General features: G+C 38.3%; 1 protein-coding gene across 1 annotated transcript in view; it reads left to right on the top strand.

Moving 5' to 3' along the window:
- Positions 1–26967, top strand: part of RNF180 (ring finger protein 180) — a 46892-nt gene that overhangs the window by 5204 nt on the left and 14721 nt on the right. The window contains exons 3-5 of the mRNA XM_028748869.2: positions 4961–5056; positions 5916–6851; positions 26497–26710. Coding sequence (XP_028604702.2) covers positions 4961–5056; positions 5916–6851; positions 26497–26710 — 1246 coding nt within the window. The remainder of the gene's footprint in view (positions 1–4960; positions 5057–5915; positions 6852–26496; positions 26711–26967) is intronic.

Below are 26967 nucleotides of genomic sequence, written 5' to 3'. Positions count from 1 at the left end.
TTTGCAGCATCAGTTAATTATCAAGCACTGGTTTCCACTAGCTCCCCTGCTGATGTCTTTTATAATGCTGGTTCAGAGAGAAGAGCAAAGTAAAACTGCACCATGCTGATTCTTCATCCGCAATGTAATGCTGTGTTTGCCAGGAAAGAAAATAACATCATTTTTTTTCAGTTTTGTATGTCTAACTTAAACATAGACTATTGGGAGAAGCTTTATTCTTAATCTGGATTATGAAACTGGGTGATACATGCAGAAAAATAAATTCACATTCTTTTCCTTTCCTTATATAGCAACCCTTTAAAAATTTCCACCTCTTAATGATTTGAAATAATCTGTAAGGAGAATCTGGACGGTGTTTTTATATCTGCTTCTAGCTTAACTGTAGTGTCTCCCACACATTCTTCAGATGTTATAGCATGACTCAGCATAACAGGGCTAGGCAAGCATCCCAATGCACTATGTGCAATCACATGGTTAATAAAGAAAAACAGATGTCAAAAGTTTTGCATCCGTCCTACCTTGCAACCCAGTGCAAGAACAGGCAATACGTGGCTTTTGAATTATCTGTACTTTTCACAGCTTTTTATGTGAGTAGCAGGATCTTTTTAGGATTCCAGTTTTGACAGTGTCAAAAGCCATTTCTCTCGTTTGACCAGTTTCAGCTAAGAAATGAGCCTTCAGATTCATCAAGCTTCTCCAGTCAAAAGCACAGGTCTGCTTCCTATACTTGTTATAACCAAGGCTTTGTGCATTGCATGATTTTTTCCACAATATGTTATCAGGCATAGAATTCAGTACCTCAAGTTTCTCAGGCTTAGTCTTTTTTAAAAGCAAGTGATTGGCCCTCATGATAGTGAAGATATGCTTGAAAGTGTGAAGGAGCATCTGGTGAAATCTCAGAAGCTTTCTGAAAGCAGCTGATGGGTGGGGGAGGTGGTTTTATTGGCCTGCATAGTTTAAAAGGGCTTTGCTACACACACAAACACAAACAGAACGGGCATTATTTTGTAGTACATATGTTTTTTAATATAGGGTGTACATAACACTTAGGTCCTTCCATCTCCTTCCAGTCATCTGACTGGCCACAAAAGCACCAGGCTATGATGCAGCTGTCCCTCTAAAAGCAGCAAATGATAACAATGTGTCTTAAAGCTGTTTATTCATAAAGGTGGGATTATTTTTACACAATATTATAATTAACTATCAATGCTTTTAATGTCTTCAGTACCATCCAACTTTTATGTTACATTAGAATGATTTCTCTTAGCAATTATCAAACATCTCCTGCTGGATGGGTAATAGATATCTGATATCTCACAAGTTGATTCTCTGTGACTTTTTTCAAATTAAAAAGAAACGTGGAAGTGTACCTTGATATGGCTGTGGAGGAGTGGAGGAGAAGAGGCTCAATAAGACATAAGTCCAAAAAATACATACACCTACACATATGCACACATCCCTCCAAAGAAAGTACAGTACCCTATAATTTATCTGCATATTCTGTCACTTGCTGGGAAGGCTATGCCTGCAGTAGTAAGCTTAGAGGAAACTGCTTCCCCCACACACATGAAGTGCATGCTGCCCTTGCTGCATGGTCTACTTGCTGTCCTAACTAAAGCATGCATGCACTGCAGAGGGCAGAGTTAGAAAGTGAGACTGCCATCAGGACTATCTGATATGCACACGTTGATCTGCTTTGCAGAGAGAGGGGTAGGTGAACTTCTGAAATAATATTTATTTGTTCATTACACCTTGCTTGTCTGACAAGGAGTCTATATACATTAAGAGGGTATGAAGAGGAAAAGACGCTGAGCTCCAGTGAACAGATCACAGTGCTTTCAAGTTGGGTTTCAAATAAAATGTGCACATCTCTAAATATGTATCCAACTATGCATCCTATAAGTCAATATATATTCCACTTGCTAGAGGGATAAAGAGAGGGGAGAGTCTTTTCTCACTTTTGCAGAAGTCTGGATAAGATAAGAAACAGCAGGGCAGAGTCACTGTGAGTCAGGTGGAACAATATCTGCATTTATGTCAAGTCTTCTGTGCTTTCCAAAGGGTTTGCAAGATGTGGCTTCCTCTCACTGTCCCTGCAGTTTGGACAAGAGAAGAAACAGCAGGAGAGAGTCCACTGATTTCTTTCCTTCTCCACACTGCAGGACAAATCAGATAACTCTCCCAGAAACAGTCTGTAAATGAAAGACGATTTGGTGTTCAGTGGGAAAGAAGGAAAGTTGATAGCAAATGCTATCAGAGGCTGGTTAACAAGCCAGATTGAGGTTTGTGGACATGTATGAAACTCACAGTAGACTCAGTTTGGACATTTGACTGTCAGTAAACTTTTGGTCACATTACCAGTCAAATATTTTCAACTACGAGCTTCATTAGAACAAGAAAAAAGATACCGTACTTTAATTGCCTGCAGGTTTCATGCTTTTGAAAATAACAAAAACAAATTCGTTACATTGTAATGTTTCTCAGTAACAGTTATATATAATGACTTACTGTAACTTTTAATATATTTAGCTAAGGTTTCTATAAATGTGAATAATTTACCGAACATCTAGAACACCAGGGTCAAGCACCTGACAAGCCATGTTGAAGATTCATTTCTGACCGCATTTATGTAGCAATGGAGCCAGACATCCTTTTTTCATGCATTGCCCCTGTGAGGTGCAAAATATCTCCATATACCATACCCCATGGAGGCATATGCAGCCCAATTTCAACCTGGATCGCAGTTTCTGTTCTTTGTAGCTGCTCTAAGTAACTAACACTCTAAACTGATTTTGTGTGGCAGGGTGGTATTGTTTTGGTTTGTTACTATGGTATGTATTTTTGTGTTTTTATATTATAAACCATCCTGTGATCCTCTGATGAAGGGCAGTATAGAAATTTAAGAAATAAAATAAATAATAAAATAAACCTGTAAAGAAGAAGAGATGAAAATGCAACCACACCACCTTGAAAACTTGTTGTAAGTGCCTTACACACACACAAAGAGAGAAACAGATTCAAGGGACATACTTTACGCCCAAATTGGCATGGATCCAGTTGCACCCAATCTGTCCATTATTAAGATCCTGGGGGGGCTTCTGCTAACCAGAAAAAACATTACTGTGCCAGATGGACAAATAGTCTAACCTAGTATAAGGCATCTATGTTCCTATTATCATTTACTCACATTCAAGTGGTTTAAGTTAGGGCTGAGCCTTGTTTGGTAAACGTCATAACTAAACAGTGATTCCCATCACATCAACACACAATATTAGCTCCCTTCCTCCCCTTTGCCAGACTTTTCAAGCAACTTATTTATACCACTGGTAAGAAAGAAAGTGGAGATTAAGCAAATAATACAGAGTGTGGAAGCTTTTTTCTTCTGCTTAATATTTTAGGACTTACATTTGACACAGGGCTTAGCTACATTCTAAAATTTCATTTTCATATGCTGCAGTGAATTCAGTCTTGGGAGTGCAACTGTTGCCACTAAATTGTGATTATTTAGAGTGCACTTGATAAAGCTTTTAGTAGCATTTAAATGTCATACTGCAGTATAGCCATAAGATAAATTAAAATATTTTTCATTACTTTTCTTGTTTTTTCCTACTTTCTTTTTGCTACTGCCATAGTAAAATAAAGCCAAGGCTCCAATAATCATATGTTTTAAAGCCAAGTATTCTTCACAATATTGTTTTCAGTATAAAAATTTGCCCTGCTCAAAGAACAATTATTAAAATTAGGTAAGTTTTTGTTTGAAAAATAACAACAACAAATTATGGGGGGAAATGGAATTTAAAGTACCAACAATGTGAACTGGTTTTCCCCCAGTGATTATACAAGTGTTATTGAACAAGTAGGTTTTCTCAGAATTAAGCATGACCCCATTCATTTAAATTGTGTTAGTTTTAAACATATTTTTTTATTATTCTTGCAACCCTTTTATAGTTTAGAAACTAGTACCATTATCTTTAAACTAGTTAAACAAGACTGATTAAACTGAAACACATTTTTATTACATTAGTAACAAGGAGACTAAACTGGCTTGGGTCTATAATTTGTCAGTTCAACTGCTTTCGGAATTGGGGCACGTATCTGTAACCCTAAACCTTTTAATTTTCTCATGGAATGCTGTATTTATTTGAAACAATTTATTTGCTATTTTCTGTTTACACATTGCACAATGCCTATTTTCAAGAAAGAAAATGGCACCATTTATTTAAACAATTACACAACTTGCTTTTATCTGCCATTGTGTCCTAAATGTATAGTGTATTCTTAGAAAACCATAGTGCCTTATAATACTGATTGCATAACTACCATCATAACAATATTAATAAAGGTTTAACAATAATCTGTCAGGAAAGAATTTAACCACAAGATTTGAAACAATTTCCTAAACTTTTTCACTATATGCTTGAGAAAATCCTCATTTTCTAAGATGGTTAAGAGACGTCAGCTGTGTTCCATCATCTTTGCAGCTAGGCCATTACAGTAGAAACCTTCTCTAGGCAGCAGTCTTATCTTGCTGGTCTGTCTTTTTATTGCAGGATCAACAATATGTGTTTTAAAACTATCAAATACTTATTGTCTTTTAGGGCAAGCCCTCAAAAGGTCTTATAATAAAAACATCAGAACTTCATGCTTGTATTTCATGACTTAATTGTAAAACACTGAAATGCACCCTGTATCATAGTTGGAGAAGGAGAAGCAAAGGTGCTAGGTATAGACACTTGTTCAACCTGGTTGAAAGGGAAATAGGTTGATGGGCCACTAATTAGAAGGAGAGCTGGCATAAAGGACACATTTGCCTGAAGGCAAGGAGGAAGGAATAAAGAATGCGGGAAATGGATACAAAGGAATTGGTTCATGGCACTGGAAGTGGAAATATCAATGATAGGTATTTTAAAATAGAAAGTAGGTCAGAATGTTATTAATATATTGAATCTTAATTCAACAGGAACCTCACGCTTCTACTGCCTCTCAGGACATCTGTAATGTATGGCACATGAACATAGAAGCACTTCCAGATTGGGTGACTCATATAATAGAAAACGTATGTTCATTTTACTTATCTCGCATAACTTTTTATAATTCTATGCAATATTCTATAGAAAGTAACCAATATCTAGGTCTTTATAAAGCACCTTAGAAGTACAGTTATATCATTACATACAGTATTTTATAGTTATTTAAGTAGGTAAATGCCTTTTCAAATGCTTATAATAAACAAGTCATTGTGTCAACTCTGCTCTTGCCATATTTAGTATGCATATCAACACATCCAAAGTTTCTGTAAAATTGTAATACATAATGCTATTCCCACACTTTGTTTGGTGTCATAAGTCCTGAAACTTCAGTAAGGTTTCAACAGATGTAAATGGGCTCTTCTGCTAAAAGACTGATTTTGATTTATTGGAAAGAAAACACCATGGCCCCTTTGAAAGATGGATAGAAGCTATGAGTACTTTTGCAACATACAAACATAGAATGTGTGGAACACATTTATAAAAAGCACAATGACGTGTTAATAATTTTAAACTTGTTAGAATCATGGTACTACTTATATACCCATATATTGCATTGTATCACAGTTTCAAGCACTTTTTTCTTTTCTTTTAACTTTTCTCCACATTTTTCACTCTACTGAAATTTTTCAATAAAATATATATTAACAAAAAGATTTGAACAGACTGACTTCTGCATAGGATTGTAGTTTACAAGACTGTTCAAATGTTACCCTCCCCCTCCCCCTCAAAGTTCCATGTTAAATATATGCCTTACCCTTTGAAACGATTACATTGGCACATTGCCTTTTTTCAGTCATAAAACAAATGTTTACATGCTTTTCTGCTCTGTCTTATCTTCTGGATTACAAATCATTAATTGTTTGTTTCCCTCCGCATTATCCTCAGGCACAGTGGACAACAGGAAAGCTGAACTGCCCATTCTGTGGGGCCCGTCTGGGGGGTTTTAATTTCGTCAATAATACAAAATGCTCCTGTGGCCAATTTACAAACATCCATCTTTGCAAGAGGCGAACTGACTACCAAACAGTTAGTTCAGTTACATCAGCAATATCGCCACTGAAGCACTTGCCTCTTTGTAAAGTTCATTCTGACTTTAACAACGAAATATGGCAGAGTGTGACAGGTGGATCTTTGGAAGACAGAAATCAAAGACTTCCATGTGTAGCCAGAAATAACAATGGCATTGGACGATTAATGGAGGCACTTTGCCTAGAGGTAAGATCAACCAACTTTGAGATGAACAGTAAAAAAATACACTTCAAAGTGTCTAATCCAAAAACAAGTATTTCAGCTTCACTGGCTGTGAATGACAAATACACTGTAAAAGCTTTTCATAGAAAATCACAGAGTTTAGACATGAACTTCAGAGAGAAGCTTGTTTTGCTGCCTACTTTATATGGAACTTCCACAGCTAAGAGACCTGTTTTCTCCAGGCAACATGAAGCACAGCCTTTTTACACAAAGGGTTGCTTACAATTAAAGTCCAGCAGAACACATAATTTTTTTCATTTCCCACTTAAATCAGATGCTGGTGAGCTTCCAAACAGTTTTTCAGTTACTTCTTATGGTGCATTTGCACAAGAAGAGACAGACTTTAATCATGGTTTAAAAGCTTCCAAACAGTATCTTGAGAGCACGACTGCTGACCAGCAGCTGTTCCTGTCTTCATCAGAGAGCACTACAGAAGAAGATACTGCGCAGAAACACATCACACCTTTTGGTCTTCTTCAGCCTTTCACAACTATTGATCAAAAGTTGAGCAAGAGAAAAAGGAACCGATTGAACAGTTTGAGGAGAAAGAAGAGGTGGCCTCAGAAGCAGGTATGTACAATAAAATAGAGATTGTAATCATACCAAATGTTATCATGTTAGAGACAGCAGCCTCTAAGTGGGAGTAATGGCTGCAGCCATTATATCAGTTCAGATATCTTACTAAGCTATAGTTAGCATCAGTCATTTACAAACCTACTTCAAACTGTTCTATTTGGGGGTGCAGACAATTGCAAACCATGGTTTTTTGATTCAGACATAACATCAAACCATAGTTCATTACCTATACTTCACACAATGTCTGAATGGACCCATTGGCTAAAGGACAAAAATATGTACAAACATTTCGTGTTCTTATGAAAAACGCTAGTAGATTATACCAAAAATGTAGGAAAGAAACTATGTCTATGTACATTTTTAATTATTTTTTTCTTGCACCCAAAGTATAAAGAACAAGTCCTTCATCATGAGCGTTCACTTAAAATCCAAACAGAAAGGAAGTCTTTCAATAATCTCTTGTTTCTAATCAAAATGTGAGCTCCCTTCCTGTAATGTAGTTCTTCTACCTGACAAAGTACAAATACAAATTCTCTTCTATAAAAGGTGAAAAGACTGCTTATTGTATTCTTAAAACTTTTGCGCTCATGTTTGTAATTAGCTCCTCTGCAGTTTTCTTTGCAGCTTTCTACTTCCTACAGTCAGTGTGAGGTTTTTCACTATAGCTAAGCCATATACACAAGTAAACATGTGCATTAAAACATTACAGGTTATTTGAGTCATGTGCACAACTGCATAAACATCGTTTTGAGCTTTCACATTACATGACTACATAAAATTTCCCATTATGAAATTCTCTCTTGTTAATAATAATAATTTATTTGTACCCTGCCCATCTGATTGGGTTGTTCCAGCCACTCGGGGGGGGGGGGGGGCTTCCAACATATATAAAGACGTAATAAAACATTAAACATTAAAAGGCTTCCCTATACAGGGCTGCTATCATTGTTATCATTTATAATGTTATTTTCACCCTGTATGAATTCAAGAATTATGTTTATAAATATTTCCATATATTTTATAGTTAATACAATATATTAATCTTGTTCTCTCAGATAATAGAGTGTACTTTCCTATATTGTATTAAGTCAGAATGCACCCAAACACCAAAACATTACAGTTCAGGTTCATTAAAATTCTATATTTCTATTTTAATGTAATTCCACACAGCATAATGTATCGTTCTACAATAATAGAAGTGTGGGTTTTTTAACAGCAGGGGGCACCAAATTTCCTCTAGCTACAAAACAATGGTAACTAAACTTTTATGAAGGAGCATTGCATGGTATAGGTGTATTTTGTTTGTATAATGTTTTATAGATTAAAAACAGTAACACTGCTAACATCTGGTGATTATAGGTTTTAAGCATAATAGTGATACCTGTTGCCACTGCTGCAGCTCAGAGTCTGCCAACATTTTTGTAATAAGCTGGTTCTTGTGGCTGATTTTATTATATATCCATTCCAAAATTGCCTTTGTTAAAAGCTTGTGATAAATGGCTGCAATCTGTCTGCCAAAGAACTGTTCTTCTGCCTCTTAAAAACTGGTACCATTTGAGTTTAAAATATTTTTAGTAAGAGCAAGAATAATTTTTGTAACAATTCATAAATTATTACTGGAAAAGAAACACTGTGAATGATAAAAAGTGAAAATATTTTCTTGAACTTTCTTTTTGTTTAAAAGTTGGGGAGAAAACAAATAAATAGACAACTGAACATGTGATATATATTTTTAAAATATTAAAATAAAGGAGCTCTTTACACTGAATCTTTTTTTTTTAATGACATTAATTCTTTCCAAACATTTGAGTCATTGTCATAAAGTAAAATTATATGTAAGACATTAATTGTCACTTATCAAACAAGAGTTTTGTTTAGCTTGTAATATGATGGTGGCTAGTATCCTGGTGATTCATCTAAGTTAATCAAAAGAAAATATAGGTAAAATGTCTATTTACTGAAACATTCATTGGTTTTGAGATATCAATTTCATTTCTATTTTTGCCATTGCCTTAGTTCTTGAAGATGGCGCTTGAAAAGGCAGTAGTGGCCCAGTTTCAGGCAAGTTTGGGGGGAAACTGATTACCTGGATCTATTTTAGTCTTGCTTGAAGCCCAGGCCTAATTCGAGGTGCTCCCAGTAACATTTAAATCCCTAAATGACTTATGCCCCAAATATCTGAAATATTGGCTTCATCTTCATAGTTCTGCCTATGGAACTGATGGCCCAGAAGAGGACTTTCACTGTGGCAGCCCCTAAACTGTAGAACTTCCTCCCATCTAGCATTCTCGTCATATAGCTTTCACCATATGCTGAAGACATGCCTCTTTATAGTGGTGTTGTGTTCTGGCTGGAACGGTCGTATTTATTTTAAGAATTCAGTATTATATTATTGTACAATATTGTATTGTATACCACCCTGGGACCTTCTAGTGAAAATAAACAAACAAACAAATAAGGGCACAGACATATTAGCATCTACCCTTCCCATTTGTTGAATGCTTTTTCTAATTCCAGACCATGCAAAGACTCTGTTGTGCATTTGTAATAACACAGGGGTGCCATGTCCAACACTGGCCTCTGTCCCTCTTTCCTTCTCTGATGCCCTCCCACAGCTCGTGCCTCCCAAAAGTGTGTGTGTGTGTGTGTGTGTGTGTGTGTGTGAGAGAGAGAGAGAGAGAGAGAGAGAGAGAGAGAGAGAGAGAGAGAGAATTCAACTATTTACCTTCATTTGGAATGTGTTTCTTTAAAAAGAAATTAATGGTAGCTTTTTTGACCAAAGCAAATAAGTGATACAAATTATGGGTGATAGCCAACTAAATTATCCTCAGAGTACACTTATTAAAATGAGTGCTCTGAATTTCATTAATATCAAAGGATTTCTTCTAAGTATGACTAATCTTAGATAGAATAATAGAAATGCAGAGTTGGAAATAGACCCCGAGGATCATCTAGTCCTGCTCACAGTAGTCCCTGGGCAAACCACCAACCTTCTAGTTAACAGCCAGACACACTGACTCATTGTGCCACTGTGTCTCCATATCACACTTTATTTTATGGGACAGAAGGTTCACAAACAATGGAATTATTCAGCAGAAATAATAATTCGGGGGTAACTGAAATAACTGTAAAGAAAAACTGAAGTAGTGTATAATTTATAATGGATTAAGAGTTAATTTGAGGCTCCTTTTCACCTGGTCCTGTGAAGTCACCAAAAATTTCAGACTAAGCATATACAGGATAAATTCATTTATATTTGTAATACATATGAACTAGCCTGGATACAGACAAGCTGCACCACCATTTTTAGAATGGAAGGACTTTCTACTCCTACCTAAGATTGTTGGGACAGTATGAAGGTGTTATTAAGGCTACTCAACAACCTTAGTGCTTGGCAGAGCACACCTCACCCCTCATTTCCCCTCTGTTTTCCAGTTCTTTGGCCATTATTAGAAAACACAGGGCTTTTCCACTTGACCTATTTATTGAAAATTCACCCTGATCTACTTGAACAAAGCTTACATGGAGGTTAGATTATATCCGGTCTTTGTTGAGCATTCATTCCAATTTGTTTGTGGGGCTAGTCATCCTTCATTCATTCTGATTGTTTGCATTGTGTTCGTCCCACAGTTTTCAAAGCATTTCATCATGACTTTCCAAAGAGCACTTTAATCCGCTTTAATTGTACAAACCTAAGTTTATTACAGCATACAATTGAATCCCTCCTGCAAAATAGTGTCAGTCTGGAGACACCCTCAAAAGGCCACTGAGAAGTGGCAAGTTGCCCATGGGCGGGAGGAAAGGTGCAGATTGAAGACTTGTTTTAGTAGTCTATGGAACTTAGCCCCTACCTCAGAAACTAAGAAAGAAGGAGTACCCGTTGGCTGAGTCCTTGGCAAAGCAAAGGAGGTTGGGAGAAGATAAGGACCAGATGTCCCACTTGGATTCCATATTGTTTTCTAATGTCTTAGTAGACAACATCTACATTCTTTGTGGTTTTCTGTGCAACCAGGAGGTTAAATGTTAGTGAAAACTTGCCTTCAAAATGTACTGCTGGAGCTATAGATTATGACTCAGAATCCTCCTCATGGGGCACTCCCACATTAATTTTTCTTTTAATTTCATTTCTTTTTCATTCCATTTTAAGTAGAATCAAGCTAGTATGGCATTTTCCACACCTTTGAGAATTTAATGTATTTATATCCACTGTAATTACATCCACACCAGTGGGTGGTGCACTGCTGCTATATCCTTATTCTGTATTTGCACAGACTCTCCTGTTTTTATAGACTTCCCACCCACTTACTTTTTCACCTCACTGAGCATGTGCACAAGGAACAGCAGGATTTTTTTCAGTCGTTTTTTTAATTGTCAGCCTCCAGGAAGAGGAGCTTGTTGTAGAATCATACTAAGTTCCTTTCTGCAGTCGTTTGCTTCGTTTGTGCTCCTTCAAAAAGCCTGGCATTTCTGCCATTAATGAGAGCAGTAATATTGACAACATCTGTCATTTGTGACAGCCTACAATTTTGATTCCCTCTGCATCTAAGGAGAGGCAGGATATGCTTGTTACTTTTGACACCTATACAGTGGTACCTCGGGTTAAGAACTTAATTCTTCCCAGAGGTCCGTTCTTAACCTGAAGCATCACTTTAGCTAATGGCGCCTCCTGCTGCCGCTGTGCCGCCGGAGCACGATTTCTGTCCTCATCCTGAAGCAAAGTTCTTAACCCAAGGTCCTATTTCTGGGTTAGCAGAGTCTGTAACGTGAAGCGTATGTAACCTGAAGCATCTGTAACCCAAGGTACCACTGTACTAGACTTCATCATACTTACCTGCTTTTTTCCAGTCAGATAAAATCTGCATAATTTGGAGATGGAGGGAAATTGGGGCATGTTCAAATACAGCTTGGCATTGTGTGGATACAGCCCTAAAAATGAATACTGCAATTATGAAATGAATGCTTGGTGTGGAAGCACCAGGAAAAGTAAAAATTCACAAAGACAGGAGAGAGATGGAGAGCACAGGACTCCTGCACCTTTAATAACTGTTCAGAAATCCCCTCTTCTATACAACTATTAAAGGTGCAGGATCCCTGCCTTCTTTTTCATCGGACCATCCTACATTTATTTGCTGGGGTGCCCTAGGGTGTACTAAGTTGCAAAAGCCATCTACTGCTCCAAAAGGCTTCCAAACTTAATGTAAGCCAAAAACATACGGATGCAATCCAGAAGGCAACATTCATCATCAGTAGGCAATGGGATTGACATACCAGCTCAATTAATCTGTTAAAAAGGAACAAAAGAGAGTGGAGGCAGAGTAAGTGGCATTTATTATGCAAGAACACCAAATCAGATGCTGAGCACTGCCTTCACTCGAAGAGCAATTTTATCCTGGCCCTTGAGCAGGAGGGAGGTTTTGGAAAGTAAAGAGATAGCCAAGGAAATCAGCTGACATGGACAATGCCAGAGGTTTGCCTAAGGGTCTCCTCAGAATCGCAGGGGAGGATGAGGTGCAGCTGGCTCCGGATCCAATACAAGGTCACAAGAGAAGCAGCTGCAGCACACAGGCTGCCTCACCATCCGTTGACATTTCGAGGGATCCTGAGATTCAACTCTCGGCTCCTAGGAATGAAAATAGATATTTGTTACATAAGTATGCTTACAAAATGTTGTTTATTCCAGATTTAGTCCCAAGAAACCTGAAATTAGAAGGGAGTTTTTGTGTGTCATTGCAGAAAATCTGTTGAAGCAGCAATGCAAGTCAAACTGTTACGGGGGAAGTGTAATCATTGATTTTAGACTAGTGTCTCTTAAAATTCTGTACATGCATTTCCAGCACAATCCTCCATGTGTCTGCTAAAAAGTAGATCCCATTGAATGCAATAGGGATTAAACCTTAATCTGAAATTCCAGATAGATAGATAGATAGATAGATAGATAGATAGATAGATAGATAGATAGATGATAGATAAATGCCTAGAAGTAAGTTCCATTTTATTCAATGGGACTTGCTTCTGACTAGACATGTATAGAAATGCACTGTCAGCCTGTAATCCTAACACCTAGCCAGCAGTGTTGAGGCTTCATAGAGTGCTGAATCCACAGACCTGGCACTTGTAGCGGCCAAAACAGAAGGGGGTGGTCATCCAAAACTTCCCCAACCCACCGGATTGGGTTTCAATTGCTCTGGCAGATCTGTAGATACCAGACTTAATAAATAAATATAGCTTATTATATTTATTGCATCATTTTACCTCAACTTGGAATATAAAACTTTTTATCCGAGTTGAGTAGTTGTGAAATGAGCTTTATAATGGCTAAAGAATTATTACCTCACAGCAATCTGTTTCAGTTTCTCCCAATTTTTCATTTTCCCAATTTTCAGTTCCCCCCATTTCTGTATCAGTTTTTGATTTTTGTAAAAGTCCTCATGAAAATTCATCAGTGAGTCTCCTAATGCACATTTGCTTGTATGCAATTGTGCCTAATAGATTGATTTTAATATACATTTCTGCATGTTATTTTCACTAATTATGCATTTTTATGCACTGTTTAGCCTGGTAAACTCATTTATGGAGCAAGGGGTGCTGTGGTCTAAACCACTGAGCCTCTTGAGCTTGCTGATCAGAAGGTTGGCAGTTTGAATCCATGCAATGGGGTAAGCTCCCGTTGCTCTGTCCCAGCTTCTGCCAACATAGCAGAATGTGGTGTTAATATATGGCAGAGGTCTCACTTGCTCCTTTAAAATAAGAGATTTGTCTAACAAGTTAACTGTAATTACAGTGGTGCCTCGCAAGACGAAATTAATTCGTTCCGCAAGTTTTGTCGTCTTGCGATTTTTTTCGTCTTGCGAAGCACGGTGTCGGGAAAGTTTTGGAAAAGCTTCAAAAATCACCAAAGTCTTTAAAAACCTCAAAAAAAGGCTACCACACCACGTTCTATGAGTTGCTCCTCGAAGTCAAGTCGCAACTGTATTAACGGTGTTAAGAAAAAGGAAACAAACTTGCAAGATGTTTCCGTCTTGTGAAGCAAGCCCATAGGGAAAATCGTCTTGCGAAGCAACTCAAAAAACCAAAACCCTTTCGTCTTGCGAGTTTTTTGTCTTGCGAGGCATTCGTCTTGCGAGGTACCACTGTATTGTCCTTCATTAAGTTTATATTGCATATTATATTTTGTTTATTTGGAATTATTTTTCAACTCTCAAAAGCTGCTCCCATTTTTTCTATATATGTTTGTTTTCCTCTAAATGGTGGCTTATGGAAGCATGCAGCCCATGACAGTGTCTCTTATTAAAACGACAAGGGATGCACAATTAGTACATTTCCCCACCAAACAGTGATAGTGGGTTCTGCTGTACAGATAATTACAACGGTGCCATAATTGCAGTTACAGGAATTCATGCAACTGGAAGTAACACAGTTGGCAGGAAAGCAGTCCTGATTACTGCCATGCTGTTCCCAAATTCATTTTATGTTAAGCTTATTATCTCGCTTTGATTTCCTAGGACAAAAAGATAAAATTATTTGCTTCAAAGCAAGAAAATGTTTTTATTTCTTCTTCATTAGAAAGGGGGTTGGGAAATGTAATAAATTCTATGTAAGTTTTTTGAATAAGAATAATTTGATTTGAACAAGTTATATTAAAGAATCAATAGGGTATTTTTTACAAATGTATAACACATTTTTTGGGACACGGGTGGCGCTGTGGGTTAAACCACAGAGCCTAGGACTTGCCAATCAGAAGGTTGGCGGTTTGAATCCCCGCGATGGGGTGAGCTCCTGTTGCTCGGTCCCAGCTCCTGCCAACCTAGCAGTTTGAAAGCACGTCAAAGTGCAAGTAGATAAATAGGTAAGGGAAGGGAAGGCGGGAAGGTAAACGGCGTTTCCGTGCGCTGCTCTGGTTCGCCAGAAGCAGCTTAGTCATGCTGGCCACATGACCCGGAAGCTGTACGCCGGCTCCCTTGGCCAGTAAAGTGAGATGAGCGCCGCAACCCCAGAGTCGGCCACGACTGGACCTAACGGTCAGGGGTCCCTTTGCCTTTATAACACATTTGTTTCATTACATATTTTAAATAAAAAACAAGGAATTTACAAGTATTGTGTTTTATGTTGTCGCTATGCAACATTTTTGATGTGCTTTCTGCATCGCAAAGGCATCAATCACATCTTCATCGTCTATTGTAATCACTACTTCTACTTCAATATTCTGTGTGGCTAACGCGCTAAGTCATTCTTCTAACATTTAAGAATACAAATATGTTTTTATACTCCATTTTCTTTGGCTGTGCAATTGGTTGCTGCTGTGCAGAGAAAATTCTGAGTGGTATGCCCGTTTATGGAAAGACATCTTGTAGTTTGTCTCTCATCATTGCACACATTTTCAAGATGCTTTTATGTCCTTCTGCCATACTTAATAAATAATTTCTGAAGTGGCTGCATTCATTAATGAATGATCCTGCCAAGTCATCCTGATAGTAATATTGCAAATCTTTTGTGTATATCTGTGCTTCTAATTGTTCCATTTCTGGCATTTTAATAGGATCACAAACTTTGAAGAATTAAGGTTCTTATATGCTAACTTTGGTCTCTCCAGTTTTGAGATGAACCTATCAATTATCACATTTATATGTGTTAATTTTGAAGCTTTCATGTGCATTAAATTTTGTTTCAGTTTTATGTGATTCATCACTCTGAAGTTTCTTTTTCTGCTGCTGTTTCTTGGACATATCATCAGAGTTGCTCAAACCTCGCTTTTCCATAGCTGCTGGTTCAAAAAATTCAAACGTATCACCAGCATCTTTCACATACAATGTCAATGAATTCTACAGCTCTGCCACAGTACTAACGTTGATGTCAGCAGATTGAAACTTCTTGCTAGTAATGTTGAATCAGTCCAGAATGTGTCCCACATTAGTGCTGTCTCCAAGGACTCCAGTTTATTAAACAATCCTGTACCTTTACTGCGAGTTAAGGGTTTCTCTTATTTATAGCAGATCATCATGTAATACTGCAATAATTTGGTTCCAGTTTTGATTAAGCTGTGACAAGCTTCATTTAAAGATGACTGAGTGCCAGACATGTTTTTTTAGAGAAACATTTCTGGATATTGTCAAGTGTGATTCTAATATCTCCCACTGATGAGTAGATGATGAGAAAAATACATATAAGTTTTTGAAGTAGGCCAAGGAATCCAATACAGTGGTACCTTGGGTTACATATGCTTCAGGTTACATATGCTTCAGGTTACAGACTCCGCTAACCCAGAAATATTACCTCGGATTAAGAACTTTGCTTCAGGATGAGAACAGAAATTGTGCTCCGGCGGCGCGGTGGCAGCAGGAGGCCCCATTAGCTAAAGTGGTGCTTCAGGTTAAAAACAGTTTCAGGTTAAGAACGGACCTCCGGAACGAATTAAGTACGTAACCAGATGTACCACTGTAGCTTATTTGCATTTTCAATAGCTTATGTGCATTCTGCTGCACATACCCCGATAAGGTTCAGTGAGTGAGCATGGCATTGCATGAAAACATTGAGCTTTTATTCTCACTAGAAGACCCTTGTACAATTCAGGCATTTTGCTTGCAGTGTTGTATGATTGCCCTCTACAGTATTCAATATTTATATGTCTTAAGTGTGCTAAAAACTGCATCAGCCAGCTGTTCTGAATTATGGCCAGGATTAGGGAGAAAACAAATAAAACACTCTACAGGCTGTTCATTTTCGTTCACATATCAAATTATCAAAGAAAGCTGGTCAACATGACTTATGTCAGGCATTTATACTTATTTTTAAAATGCTTTGCAGAATATGTTTATTCTGTAATGTGATTCAAAACTTTATCTTCCATGTTGTTGATTACTTATCTATTTCAACTTAAGACCCTTGCCTGGGGTTCCATATTTTGATACATGCTTTACTAAAAATAGATCAAATTGAGCTGTGACCATAATAAAGTTTCCATTATGAATAGATCCAAAGCAATTTGTGCTTCCTCTGAAAGACAGTCCTCAAAATGTTAAAGCTTTGACTGCAGCTACAACTCTTCTAAGAACACACCTCCAATACTTGACTTTTTCATCAGTCTGCCCTTCTAATGTATCCACCCTTCCAATGACTGATCCTCACTGTTTCATAGCCAAAACTTAGTTTTTATAGCCAAGAGAATTCTCATACTTATAAATTCATGGGCATGTTTCTAGCCATTAAAACCTTCCTTACCTATGAAATATGTCCCTCCAAGCAAAAGCCATTGGGGAACAAAAAAATAAAAACAAAAACAATCTGAGCCTATTGACTTAAGAGTACACTAAGAATTCCTCCTAGTCTTTTCTCCATTCAAGAGGTGTCCTTTAGATAAATGATAAAAGACTGCCAGCACCAAAAGGCCTCTTAGACTGCAGAAAATCTTCTTTAAATTTTGTTCATTATCTTCTACATAATCTCACAGTTCTTCATTTATTCTCCATAGGGCTGTATCAATGGTCATCGACAAAAGTGACCATAATTTCTTATTTCACCACAATGAAGCGTATGTTCAATCTCACTGCAGTATTTGGAATCTGCAACAGAGTTTTCAGAGCTAGTACCGAGTTCAAGACTGTGCACTGAAATGGAATCAGCGTTTTCTTTTACTTTCCCCCAAGGTTGAGGTCACTCAACTTGTTTGCATCTTGTATTTGAAAACTGGTGCTCAGAATGCTGGAACTAACAATATTTTCACTAATAGGTTTCTGAGACTTGTTTTCATTTACTTGTTTTATATACAGCATATAAAAAAAATCAGGTTCAGAACATTTATCAATAACGTCACTTGCCTTAGATGCCTGCTTCTTTGCTTTTTTCTATATTCTGCACTGCTCAACCTCTTCCGTTCATCTCATGATGATAATTTAATAACAACTAAAACCAAACTATTGTTTAGGTAAGCCTAGCTACGCCCCTAGAAGTTACATCTCTTTTCAGTTGCTGCTGATTTTAATCATGGTTTGAAATTTTTTAAAATAAATGTTTTCAGTTGTTTTTAATAAGTAATGTGTTATATTTTTGTAAACTATGTACAGTAGAGGCTTTCTTACAATCAAGTAATTAATTCTCAATACACAGCAACTTCTGGTTGGTTTGTGTGGCAGTTATAAGGTAAAGGGTAAAGGGACCCCTGACCATTAGGTCCAGTCGTGACCGACTCTGGGGTTGCGGCGCTCATCTTGCTTTATTGGCCGAGGGAGCTGGCGTACAGCTTCCAGGTCATGTGGCCAGCATGACTAAGCCGCTTCTGGTGAACCAGAGCAGTGCACGGAAATGCTGTTTACCTTCCCGCTGGAGTGGTACCTATTTATCTACTTGCACTTTGATGTGCTTTCAAACTGCTAGGTTGGCAGGAGCTGGGACCAAGCAACGGGAGCTCACCCTGTCGCGGGGATTCGAACCGCCGACCTTCTGATTGGCAAGTCCTAGGCTTTGTGGTTTAACCCACAGCGCCACCCGGACACCACCAATAGAAGGAATGGAAGATCCTTTACTTTGCTAATGTACACAGGGCCAACAGTTAAGAACAAATGTCTGTAAGTAAATGTATGCCCATTATTTGTTAAGCTCTTTATATGAAGATAAATTTAACATTCAAAGCAACAGTACCAGCACAAATTCAAAATATGAATTCCTCTTGATTACATAGCAGCTATTGCTTGCTGGTGGTGTTTTATTCCAAACCAGAAATCTTGTTATTTCTTATGAGCTTTTGTTGGAAAACAGGAATTAAATTTACATTTTGAAATCATACTCTCTCTTTTTTAGAGTTATAAGGGTGCTTTTTCACCTTGAGCTGAGTTAAAAGCTGTTGTATTGATTGCAGTGGTTGGAAACCATCTGTTAAATTTTTAATTTAGCTTTATTTGGCAGGTATGAGTTTTCAATTGATCTCTTGAAAGGCTACGCACATTCTGTCATTGAGCTGCTATCTTCATTTTAAAGATACAATAGCTTGAATTAATATTTTATGTAGTATCTGCATAAATGAATATTGACTAAAAGTATAATTTCAAACTACAACTGCTTACTTGCAAAATAAGGGTTACATGAAAAGCACATATTTCATTAGAGTTGACATTAAATCCTGTGTTTGGGATAATTATTTGAATGGTAACAGATCAGTTATTTGCACCTCTCACCTTTCTGAAGCATGAGACAGTTTCTCTAAACAAGCAGCAGGATGAGGCGGCAAAAGTTTGAGGTGCTAGACAGAAGCTTCAAACTACAGGTGAGGATGCCCTACTCCCTGTGCATAAAAAAGCATAACACATTATGGCTGCTTTGCTGGATTAATCTTTTTTATGTGGAAATAGTCTTTAAAGAAGACTATTTTAAAAAAATCTCATGTAGTCTGAATAGGTGTATTCTAGTCTATCACTTTAGCTGCACATTCTGATCTATATATGCAGGAAATGAGGCTGAAGTGAGATGTGGGAGTCCGGAGGTAGAAGAATGGACCACTTCAGGTTACATGTGAAAAAGTTTTATACTTGCATGTCGAAAAAAACTCCCTGCAAGTATAAAACTAGCATAGCAGGGCTGATGTCCTAGTTTTTAACTAGCAGGGACAGATTTTTTTTTAAATTGGGCACATTCAGAATGGCATTCTGCACCTGCACCCTGAAGCAGTACCATCCATTCTACTACATCATTCTGCTGTGTGTGTATTCAAGTCTAAACTGGATAAATGCCAAATCAAAGTCATTCTCATTTCAGTTTTTATGTAATTAATGGTACCATTCCTCAAGGCAAAATCTGCAAATTTTCATTTGCAAAAAGATGCCAAGTGGTGCTGCTCAGCTTTAAGAGCTGTCTAAAAATGTAGTTCCTATTTTATAACAGAGTACACTGGAGGATAAGTAGTGTTGTACGGTAGCAGTAAAATTTGGAATGCAGGAGTTCACAGCCATGCCCCCAAGAAAAGCCCAAAAAGCCAGACAGCTTTGTTGATTCATTTTTGTTGATTATTTTATTTAAATCTATAAAATGTACAGTATATGCAGCAGGCTACAACATATGTCTAGAAGCCTAGGTTTTACTTGGTGAGTAATAATATTTGTAGGCTTGCATTAACAAAATAGACGCAGGTGGGGCTGTGGTCTAAACCACAGAGCCTAGGACTTGCCGATCAGAAGGTCGGCTGTTCGAATCCCCGCAATGGGGTGAGCTCCCACTGCTCGGTCCCTGCTCCTGCCAACCTAGCAGTTCAAAAGCACATCAAAGTGCAAGTAGATAAATAGGTACCGCTGCGGTGGGAAGGTAAACAGTGTTTCCGTGCACTACTCTGGTTTCGCCAGAAGTGGCTTAGTCATGCTGGCCACATGACCCAGAAGCTGTGGGTCTCCCCACTGGCCCTCGACCAGTAAAGCGAGATGAGCGCCACAATCCCAGAGTTGTTCGCGACTGGACCTAACAGTCAGGGGTCCCTTTACCTTTACTGTTACTGTTTTTCGATATGTGACCAACAAAGCAACTAAAATAATTTATAATTTTATTTAACTCATTACTGATTAGTAGAGGAGTGTCAAAAAACTTGATGTAAACTAGATAGAAATGCTTGCCTCTTTTGCTTTCAGCTGTTCTTAAAATATTCTAGCCCCAAAGCTAATTAAGCATTTTTTCGAAAATAACAACTTAGCCATTTTATAGGCACTGATTCCAATGTGAGTAAATCTCCTTAAATTCCTAAGTATTTTAGCAGAAGTGAATGTAGATTCCTCTGTAAGAGATTATTTTGTTGGAGGGTTTTGGGTTTTTTTGGTTATAATAAAAATAATAATGTGATGAGTCTGGGGTTAGATTAAATTGGTTTTTTAAATCCCTTCCAATCCTGTGATTATATAGCTGTAAAATGGGGTGGGAGGGTGGGCAGAGACAAACCATTTTTTAAAACCAAAGTAGGTCTACTTTGTAATGTAAACAAGGACAGCAAAACTTAACAGCTGGAGAACTTTCTGGACTATGGGTGGAATGGGGCTTGTCTTCTTCCCCCATTCACCTGCCTGGTGGTTTCATCAAGGTATCTGTGTGTGAAAGTGAACAGAAAATATTGGTAGTGTTGGACACAGAGGTCCTTCTTGCTCTCTGTGAGCATCCAAACCATAGCGTTAGGAAGCACCCTAGAAATATGATGGGGAGCAGGGTAAATTGGAGTTTTAATGCTGGGAATCTTTCCATGCTAACAACTGCTGCAGTGCAACCAGAGCTTCAGGCAAGCAGGAAGGGTGGAAAACCTATATGCATCTCAGGGCATTCTCTATCTTCCAAAACAAAAACAAAAAAACTAACCCCCAAACTTCAGGAAACTTGGAGAAATCTAAGAAGTCTATCCCTATTCTTTCAACTTCCCTTGGTGGAAAGGGAACATAAAGAGGTTTGTTGGCCCTTCATAGTCCCCATAGATTTTCACATTTAGCTCAAACCTGCATTGTAGAGTTTTGCTGCTCAGTTGTGAGTTTTGTCCCCTTGTAGCACATTGTCTACTAATAACAACTGTCAACACCCTGTTGTCTGCCTACAAAGTGCCCACCATTTGGGAATTTTGAGCATGTGTATATGTCTAAGCATCTTGGGAAGCTATTTTCATGAATCTATTGTGTTAATTTGTTTCATGTAATGGGAAAAATTGCTAATTCCCTGGGTGATTGCCAATGGCTTCACTGAGAGCTGCATTCCCAAAGGTTCTTAAACTGAAAAATGTAATCTTTCCAGTAGTGTTTGTCTGGCTACTAGTAATATCAGTTGCCACTTTAGATGTATATTCTAATAAATGATATTCCAATTAGGACATGGAGTGATCTGGGGGGATTAGTATTTAAAAAGCTGCATAACAGTAAAGCTCTTAAAGTGATTCTGCATTTAACAATGTGGATGCTGCTGAATGTCATCAGAAATTTTGCTAAATACTAAAACAAGCCTATCTTCAAATTGCTGTGGCTGGTGTCATTCCCATTCATTGCAATGAGACTTGCAGCAGTGCTTTGATGAGAGCAGACTCTTGCAAAAAAAAGGCTCTTCAAGGCAATAACAATGCTTTCAGAAATGGGTTTTAGAACATTTAGCACAGGGGTTCTCAAATATTGTTAAAGTAAATCTCACTCAGTCAAGGATACACCTATTAGAATCCATCTGTGTGAAAGGCAGAGGAGGTGGTCTGTATAGGCAGTTGTTTTTCAGTTTGGGCTCAGATCAGGCTGTTAAAGGAGAAGAGGAAATAAAACCTAGACACTCACAACATACCCTGAATCGGGGTGGGGTGCATAGATTGTGCATGCATGAAAAGGAGCAATAAAAACTACAAAAAAAACCCAGCTGTGCCACTATTATCTCACTCAATATACAGTGGTACCTCAGGTTAAGTACTTAATTCGTTCCGGAGGTCCGTACTGAAACCGTTCTTAACCTGAAGCACCACTTTAGCTAATGGGGCCTCCTGCTGCTGCTGCGCCGCCGGAGCATGATTTCTGTTCTCATCCTGAAGCAAAGTACTTAACCCGAGGTAATATTTCTGGGTTAGCGGAGTCCGTAACCTGAAGCGTATGTAACCTGAGGTACCACTGTACAGTATTAATGAATAGCTATATGCAACTGTAGCACTAATATGCAAGTTTCAGTTCTGAAGTATGGAAGGCAGAGTAATTGGGAGGAAGGGTTCAAATTGAATTCATCTTTGCACAGTGGCTCGGGCCTCCTCAAGGACATCGAGAAATTTAGATTTTGCACAGTAAAGTTTACAGTACAAATGAACACATAATTCACACTGGCCCCCTGGCCTGTAGATTTTACAACCAAGCACATTCCTCATTATGCATAGAACACACACTGTAAATCTGAGCACCTGTGTATACATTAATGGACTACTTTGTTGTAATGACCAATTTCTTGATTCAGAACAAGGTTGTCTAATATGAACTATTCCCTCCAAAAACCAGCATCCCTCCTTCTCCTGAGACCAGTTCCCACCTTTGGAAACTTGTGTCACTTAACCAGTTTTATAACTGGAAGCTCAAAGTGGCCCAGATGCTTCTTGCACAGATCTCTCACCCATAAGTTTGATTCCTGCCCCAGTTTTCCCTTCTCATTTCACACAAAACTTGTCTAGCAGGAGTGATTATAAAGCTTTTCCCCTGACACATAGACAATTGAATGTGTTGACTGTATTACCAATCAAATGCTATTTCCCCAAGAATTTGTTTCCAACTCAGACTGTGAACTTTTCATCCAGTAATGCAGATGTCCCAAGTAATGTAGTTTTCAAGGACACCTACTCAGTACTGGCGCTGATGTCCATAAACACTTGTGTAACTGCTTTTGTGTCTATACACATGCATATGTGAACCCATATTTCCCACATTAAAGCATATGGTTTTCCCCAAATAATCATGAGAACTGTGGGTTGTTAAGAATGCCGGGCATTGTGGCTCTGTGTGCAGGAAACTACAGTTCCTAGGATTCTTTGGGAGAAGCTATCTCCTTTAAATGTGCTTTACTGGAGACAATTGCATGCCATAGATGTTATTGCAATGACAAAGATACTCTGTATATATACACGATATTCCTTTGCTTATTTGAGGAAAATTTGCTAATTCCAATAAGTGCCAATGTAAATGAATCAAACTGTTTAGTTATACAAAATGGGAGACAGTGAGTATAATGACTTTGTGCCAGAGTATATAATGGCTTTAGTTGCAGGAACTCTACTCATTTGCAGTGAATACTGCTGTAGTATTCCACCCTTTTATGCTTCCAATTGTCTATGGATCATTTATTCTAGGTGCCATAAGTAGACAACACTCACTTTAAATGTAAATGTTGTGCTGAAAAATATACTCTTCTTTATAGTTTTCTCTGTGAGCAATTTATCTCTCCCAAGGTGAAGCAGAAAAGCCTGAGAGGAGGCCATGGCTCTTTGTAATTCTTAGCTCCAAAGACCCTCTTAACCTACTTTGTTCTCCTTGACGTTTTTCACTTCTATTTTGCATTTTAGTGAGAAGCCAGATAGAGAGGAAGTGAAAGTAAATTATTAACTAAATACAAACATGGATGCTTTGACTTGTTTTCCTAACCATTATATGTGAAGTTTAGGCATAAATTTCTCCAAAGTGTAAAACCATAAGCAACTATGCTAAATATCAGACATCAGTCTGAGAACAGAACCCTCAGAGGCCAAATTATGAGGAAGGTCCACATCTTTAGGTGCTAAATGATTTCAGTGCTTTATTTTTTCTGGTCTGCTTTAATCTCACACTAATCACATAGAACTACTTGTTTCCTTTTGCTGTTATTTTCTAAATTTACTACTTAATCCCTGCTACCTTGTCTACCACAGGATGCCTCTTGCCACTAAATCAGTGCCTCAGGTAAAACTGTAGAAGCTTTGGGTGAAGAAGACGGGGAGAATTGCGTGATAGCGGCAAGTGAGGGATGATAATCACCATTAAAATAACTTTTCACTAGTTTATAAGAATTGAGAGCAGCCTGGAATTGTGGATGGTGTCAAAGTAATCCCAAACTAGAAGCTGGTAGAATTACACTTCAGTATTTAAAAATTAAATGTGAGCAACAGTCCCATTCTATATATTTTTCCTCAACTTGGCTCAATGATTGTATTTTTATTCATTTCATCTAACATAATTTATATACCAGTTAATGACCGCTCCCCGCTTAAAACAGGGGGCGCCCTTTGCGTGGACGCGTGCAGCCCCTAGATCTGGAGCGGCTCCAACAGCATAGGCTTGGCCTTGCCTTCCCTCAGGTGGGATACCTGGAGGTCTCCGCCTACCTCAGTCAGTTGTCCAATCCCACCTGGGGGAAGCGTTGCCAAGGAGACCAGGCCAAGTAGGGGAGGGATTACCTGCCCGCACAATAGAGGGAGGATCTTACCTGGGAATCCTCACTTGGCAAATAAAACCTATGAGCAGTTTATGAAGAAATTAACGTTAAAAGCAAGCTTTTAAAATTCAAAATGTAAGTCACCAGTTAAAAATAAACATTACAAGCTAAATTACAGATTAAAATGCATGTCAATTTTGCATGTCTGGGTAGGTTTTCCTAAACAAAAAGGTGCTGAAAAGAGAATATATATTTGCAGTGACGTGAATCTATATATACATGTTTGGTAAGAAGCAATTATCACTTACATTGTTCAAATAAGTTAATAATAATAATTCAGGACTTCGTGTTTACTGCATGCCAGAAACAAAAATGCTACCATCTGCAATGCCAAATTCACAATTGACAAAATAAAGTAGACAAGTTTAGGTCATCTGAGCTGAGGAACTAATCAGAAATGATTTATCATTCTAATTTAATTTGGCATCAGCAAAAGAATGCAATGGCAAAAAGAAAGAGGAGTGAGATGCACACGCAAGCGCACACACACACACAAAAACAGACCTTTGCCGAAACCCATTTCTGACCTCTAATGTCTAGACCTAATGAATATGTCCTATTTAATTGACACCTATTGACTGAGTGATTGATTGATACCTATTTAATATGTCTCTGCAACCATGAGATCTAGAAACCCCTGATTAAAAATGAAAGCTGGGTTTGCTCTTTCCATTTTGCCATCCTATGCTCTTGATTTCTTAGTCATTGTGCTAGAGAGTTGGGACCAGGTTTGGGCAAGTTCAAAGCTATTGCTTAGCTACAAAACTCCTAAGTAGCCTTGAACAACACATTGCTTGACTATACCATTTCCACTACTGCTTAGATTCTCTTACCAGCAAGACTTTGGTCACGGAGCAAGGTTTCTACAAAAGCGCAGGAGCCATCCAACTATAATTCACAGTATCTGAGCTAGACAAGGTTGCATCAGCAATGACTAGGCACCAATTTTTTTAGTTGCCCTTCCTCTCCCACCCCTTCCTGGACCATGAGCAGGGCCCTAGCTCAGAACATGTGCTGGTTCTGAACCCATCCTCCTGACTAGGGCTCAGGGAAGGGAAAGGCTGGGGTGATCTGAGGGATCTGAAGCTGGGAGGTAAGACCAGCTAGATTGTGTTAGATCCCCCAAATCCATAGCCCACCTGAATGGGACACCTTCTGGAGGGAAGGGCAGTAATCAGGCAGTGGAGGTAGTTTCTACTGCCTCCCCTTCCTTGAAACCCATTAAGTGCTAGGTGGGCTAGCTTGTATGAGCGCAGGCTTGCATTGCTCACTATTTTCGACTACAGCATGTGGAATTTTGAAGATTATCTAAGCATTCACTTTCTCATAAGAGAAGATAATTTGTTATAGTAATGCTAAGCACTCACCTACTTTTTAACCTACCCCTAGCCCCAGTGTTGTCGTTCTTTTACTGACTGTTGTAATACAGTTCATAAAATGCGCGCATCACAAGTAATACGAAAGCTTGCCGTACATAGGGGGAGGTGATTTGTGTTATTTTTCAGCTGTTGCAGCAAAGCATGTTTCTTTTTGTTCTAGTTCCACCTAGAAGTGTTCACATTACTTCAGGTACATTGGTTTTACTTTGGGGTTACGTTAGAAAATATTAGTGGGGGGTGGAGGAATACACATTGTACTTGGAGCCTGATGCCTTTATTGTGTCTTTTATTTGACTAAATGAAATAATTTTAAAGCACTGCTTTGTTTCTCCCTCTTACCCCAGGCTATGAATACAGAAGAGGAGCACGAACACTGGCAAGATAAGGAAAGCTACCTCTGTGCAGTGTGCCTGGATGTTTATTTTAATCCTTACATGTGCTATCCCTGCCACCACATCTTCTGTGAACCTTGCCTACGCACACTCGCCAAAGATAATCCAACCAGCACTCTGTGTCCTCTGTGCCGCACGGCAATTGCCCAAGTTTTTTTCCAATCAGGTATAAAGCTTTTATAGATATATTTCATCTTTCCTAGTAACGACCAATAAATATTTAGCTGTCTTCCCTCAAAGTGAATGTTCAGGACTAATTAGACACTGTACTCCAAATCTAGTATAATGGTAACTAGTCATACATTAGGCATGATGGTAGCAGATCCATGTGTCTAAATCCACATCTATTCCAGTTATGTAGAGAAAGGGATGAGTACAAATGTTAGTAGCGAAAGTGGAAAGCCAGGAGGGAGTGTTAAACTG

This window comes from Podarcis muralis, chromosome 11, assembly GCF_964188315.1.
Source record: "Podarcis muralis chromosome 11, rPodMur119.hap1.1, whole genome shotgun sequence".
Lineage (NCBI taxonomy): Eukaryota > Metazoa > Chordata > Lepidosauria > Squamata > Lacertidae > Podarcis > Podarcis muralis.
This window is presented reverse-complemented; position numbering and strand designations above follow the sequence as displayed.